This window comes from Nerophis lumbriciformis, linkage group LG01 (genome assembly GCF_033978685.3).
Source record: "Nerophis lumbriciformis linkage group LG01, RoL_Nlum_v2.1, whole genome shotgun sequence".
Lineage (NCBI taxonomy): Eukaryota > Metazoa > Chordata > Actinopteri > Syngnathiformes > Syngnathidae > Nerophis > Nerophis lumbriciformis.
Window position 1 is genome coordinate 51036588 of NC_084548.2, and position 3966 is coordinate 51040553.

Consider the following 3966-nt stretch of genomic DNA (forward strand, 5'->3'; position numbering starts at 1 on the left):
TATATATATATATATATATATATATATATATATATATATATATATATATATATATATATATATATATATATATATACCATTCCTGTAATCTAAAGCAATTTGCTAAAAGCAGAACAAATGTATTGGAGTATTGCACTTTAAGACCACGCTATGCTGCAAAATGTAAACATATTGGCAAATCATGACTTTATTCACTTTATTTTGTACATGTGGAAACGTGGCGCTATAGAAAAAGCATACAAAACCAAACAAAACACTACTTTCCAAACACATTGCCTTTAAAATGATCCGCATGCAGCTTTGTGTTCAATCCACGCGCGTCCACGCACACGCACGAGCAGCAATAAGCTGCAGAATTCATAAAGACAATTTAAAAACACAGTGATTTTGTTTTTGAAATGTTCAAATATCCACACACTCTTCCACAGAGCCGCAAACACGACCTTATACTCTGCCTATACAAAGAAGCTGGACCAATATAAAACTAGAAGACACTTACTGTTTTATTGACCAAGATGATTAGCACAAGTACACTAATAAAATCCGTTTATTGCAATTCACAATAATCTGTTTAAAAAAAAAAAAAAAATACGGCCTAAGCACAACACCAACACTATAACTAAATGTTAAATTAACCAAAATATCCTGTTTCTGAAATACACAAGGTCATATTATCCGAAACATACAAGTTCAAGATCAATGTTTTTTAAATCTCCTAATACCAAAAATAATTATTATGTTGATTTCCTTCCAGTGTCGTTTGAAATAAATAGATTGTGCATTTCACCTGTGCTGAAAAATGTCCCACAATAATATTTGGATAAAATGACTGTCTATATATTTCCCTTCATTCAAAACATAATATAAAAAAATAAAATAAAAAACAATCAAAATGGAGTTTTTAAATAAATTAAACCCTGTTTCACGTAAAAAATAAAAATACAAAAAAAGTCATCGGTATTCGCAATAGTCCATGCCATATAACATGCATTTTGTACAACGTTGGACTTGGAGGAAACAGCACAATATGGCTACGAAAAAAACAAAAATATATAATAATTCTATAAATAAGCAGTTCAGTTTTTTGTTGTTGTTGTTCTTCTGCATGTGTGGATTTTATAACCTGGTAATATCTTCGCCTAGTTCATCGGAGGCCCCTGTGTTTGTGACCGAGGAAGGAGCCCCGGTGCCGGCTGCAGAGCTGGAGTTGGAGCCGGAGGAGGAGGAGGACGAGGAGGAGTTGGCCGAGGACCGCACTTTGGTGTTGGGCAGCCTGTGGTCCTTTTTCCATTTCATCCTGCGGTTCTGAAACCAGATTTTGATCTGGCGCTCGGACAGCACCAGGGTGTGGGCGATCTCGATGCGCCTCCTCCGAGTCAAATAGCGGTTATAGTGGAACTCCTTCTCCAGTTCCAGCACTTGCTGGCGGGTGTATGCTGTCCGAGACCGCTTGGGCTCCGTCCCATTGTAACCCGAGTTCACTATGGGGGGGGGGGGTGAGGATGGGGGTTGGGGGGGTGGAGGGGGGGAGAAGAAGAAGAAGGAGAAGAAAGTGGATAGAAATAAGGGGAGAAAAGGACTTGGAAGATTTATGGGGGGGGGGGTTTATTTAAAGGCAACTTTAGGAGTTAAATATGAGCTCAATTATTAATGCAATATTACGAAGTTGTATTTTTTTTGTCTTATTCATAACCCCCTTGCTCTCTCTCTCTCCCCCCCTGCATGGCGCAATACATAACAGCAGAAGCCACATGGCGATACGGCTGCCCTGAGTATACCTCGGCTATAAAATTTATGGCGGGTGTAATTACCAATGCCGAGTCGTAAATCCGCCTCAATTGTGCCATTTCAAAAGGCTTCCCTTGCTTTTGGAAGCAGGGGGCTGGCAGCGAGATGGGGTCTGATGGAGGGGGGAGAGGGCGGACATAAACACGCGGGTTCTCCTACCAGTGCTGACGTGGATCTTCTTCATCCAGGGGTACACGACGGGCTGCTTGGACGCGGCGGCGGCGGCGGCGCTGTTCGGATGCTCCGGGGTGGCTTGGTTGCAGGCGGAGGCTGCGGCTGGCGGGGTGGCGGGGGACATGGACAACTGTGGGGTCTCGCACGAAGCGGGCTGCCCCTTGGCCGCCTGCAGCAGGTGCGCGGTGTGGGCTATCCCCGCATGTCCGCGCGGCGTGTCGGGCTCGGGGATGCTTGCACAGTTGTACTGGCGCTCCTGGTAGCCGCTGGCCCGCGGCGGCGGCGGGGGAGGCGGCGGCGGGTACAAGTCCTGGTGGTGATGCTGCTGGTAGCCCGGCTCCCTGCTGGCGCGGCCGTAATATTCGGGGCTGTGCTCGGGGATGTAGTTGTTTTGCGAGTATTCCTCGCATGGAGGAAATTTCGGATCAATGTAGTTAGACTCCATCAAATACGAGCTCATGATCATTAATTTCTGGAGTGGAAAATAATTTTTCTAGCTTTGTCGTTTTTCCTGCTCCATAAAGCCCTCCTACTTGCGAGCAGCCCTGTAAAGTTACTTTTACCACGTGACCGGGCCGCCCAATCGCTGCGCTCCGCCAAGTTCCCGGATGAGGAAACCAGAGGTGTTTAGCATACCTCCAGTCGCCATTGTGGAGTCCATTCAGGCGCGCTCTCTCTCTCTTTCTCCCCCCCACACCTCTCTCTTTCTCTTTCCCTCACCAAAGCCATTGATCTTGGCCACAAAACTAGTAGCTAGTTGCTGACCAAGTAGAAAAAATAAATAAAACAGCGTTCCAGTTATTCAAAGGGAAAGCTGATTGGCCAAGTATAAGAACCACAATAGCTAACCTTCCACATTGGTAGCCTGCATAAGGTAATCAACGAAGCACTATGAGACTTGGCCGTGTTTTTACCACACCAACACGGTGTTACTACTCAAAACAAGGTTTGTTGTGCCTCTAAATGGACACGATGGGATGGCTCAGGAGGTGTGGCTGGATTGTGTTGGCGGAAAATATGCCTGATCATTTATAATGTTTGGGGGAAAGGTGGACAGGGACCCCTTCTGCATAGACAATAGCCTCATTAAATGGTGCTATAGATGTGCTTGTTTTAAACTAAAAAAGTATCACCTGCAGAAATACACAAAAAGGAGTAAACTATCCATTCCAAGCCTTTACATATGCCACTCTGATGCACTATACCAGGGGTCCCCAAACTTTTTGACTCGGGGGCCGCATTGTGTTAAAAAAATTGTCTTTATATTCCAGCGAGTTAATCCGCTTTGTCATTTAACATCAATTAACATTGATGTTCATCAACATTTAACATTGTCACGTTATCGATGGGGAAATTAATTTTTGGACAATATGATTTGCCTGAGCGGCTAGGAGACACGGAGAGTAACAAGTGGTAGAAAATGGATTAGAAAGGAAAGATTAAAAAAATAAAAAAATAAAAATAAAAAATAAAAATCTTGGGACTTCCCGTGGGCCGGATTTTGGATGTTGGGGGGCCGGATCAGGCCCGCGGGCCGTAGTTTGGGGACCACTGCACTATACTATTAAGTTGTCACAACAACATCAAAGCTCAAAACTATTGTGTTATTATGTTAGCTCAGTTACAGCTCATTGTATTACCTATTCTGAGTTGGATGTGTTTTATGTTGCACGATTGCACCAAGAAACATTCTTAGTTTGTGAACATGTTCCCAAACAATGGCAATAAAAACTATTCTGATTCTGATGATCACACTAAAAGGATCCGAAAGTGTTCAAACCTCACTCTGAGAGGTTAATATTCTATAACGTGCCGTCTGACCAAAACGGAGCATTTGCAAAACAAAGCACATGTGGCAAGATCAGCACCATAAATGCCAAATAATTATGCTTCAGAAAGTCCATTTTTGCATGCACACTTAAACATGTCTTGACCATGTATGGCCAAAATAAAAGCGTGTGACCACAATACAAAAGAGTGGGCCATATACTATTTCAAATGAAC

General features: G+C 43.5%; 1 protein-coding gene across 1 annotated transcript; it reads right to left on the reverse strand.

Annotated features, from left to right (window-relative positions):
* Window positions 1–243: 243 nt before the first annotated feature.
* hoxc4a (homeobox C4a) lies at window positions 244–2468 on the reverse strand. Its single transcript, XM_061985713.1, has 2 exons — window positions 1948–2468; window positions 244–1481 (listed from the first exon to the last, which is right to left on the reverse strand). The coding sequence occupies exons 1-2, from the start codon at window positions 2426–2428 to the stop codon at window positions 1117–1119; spliced, it is 846 nt and encodes a 281-aa protein (XP_061841697.1). The 5' UTR covers window positions 2429–2468; the 3' UTR covers window positions 244–1116.
* Between the last annotated feature and the right edge of the window lie 1498 nt (window positions 2469–3966).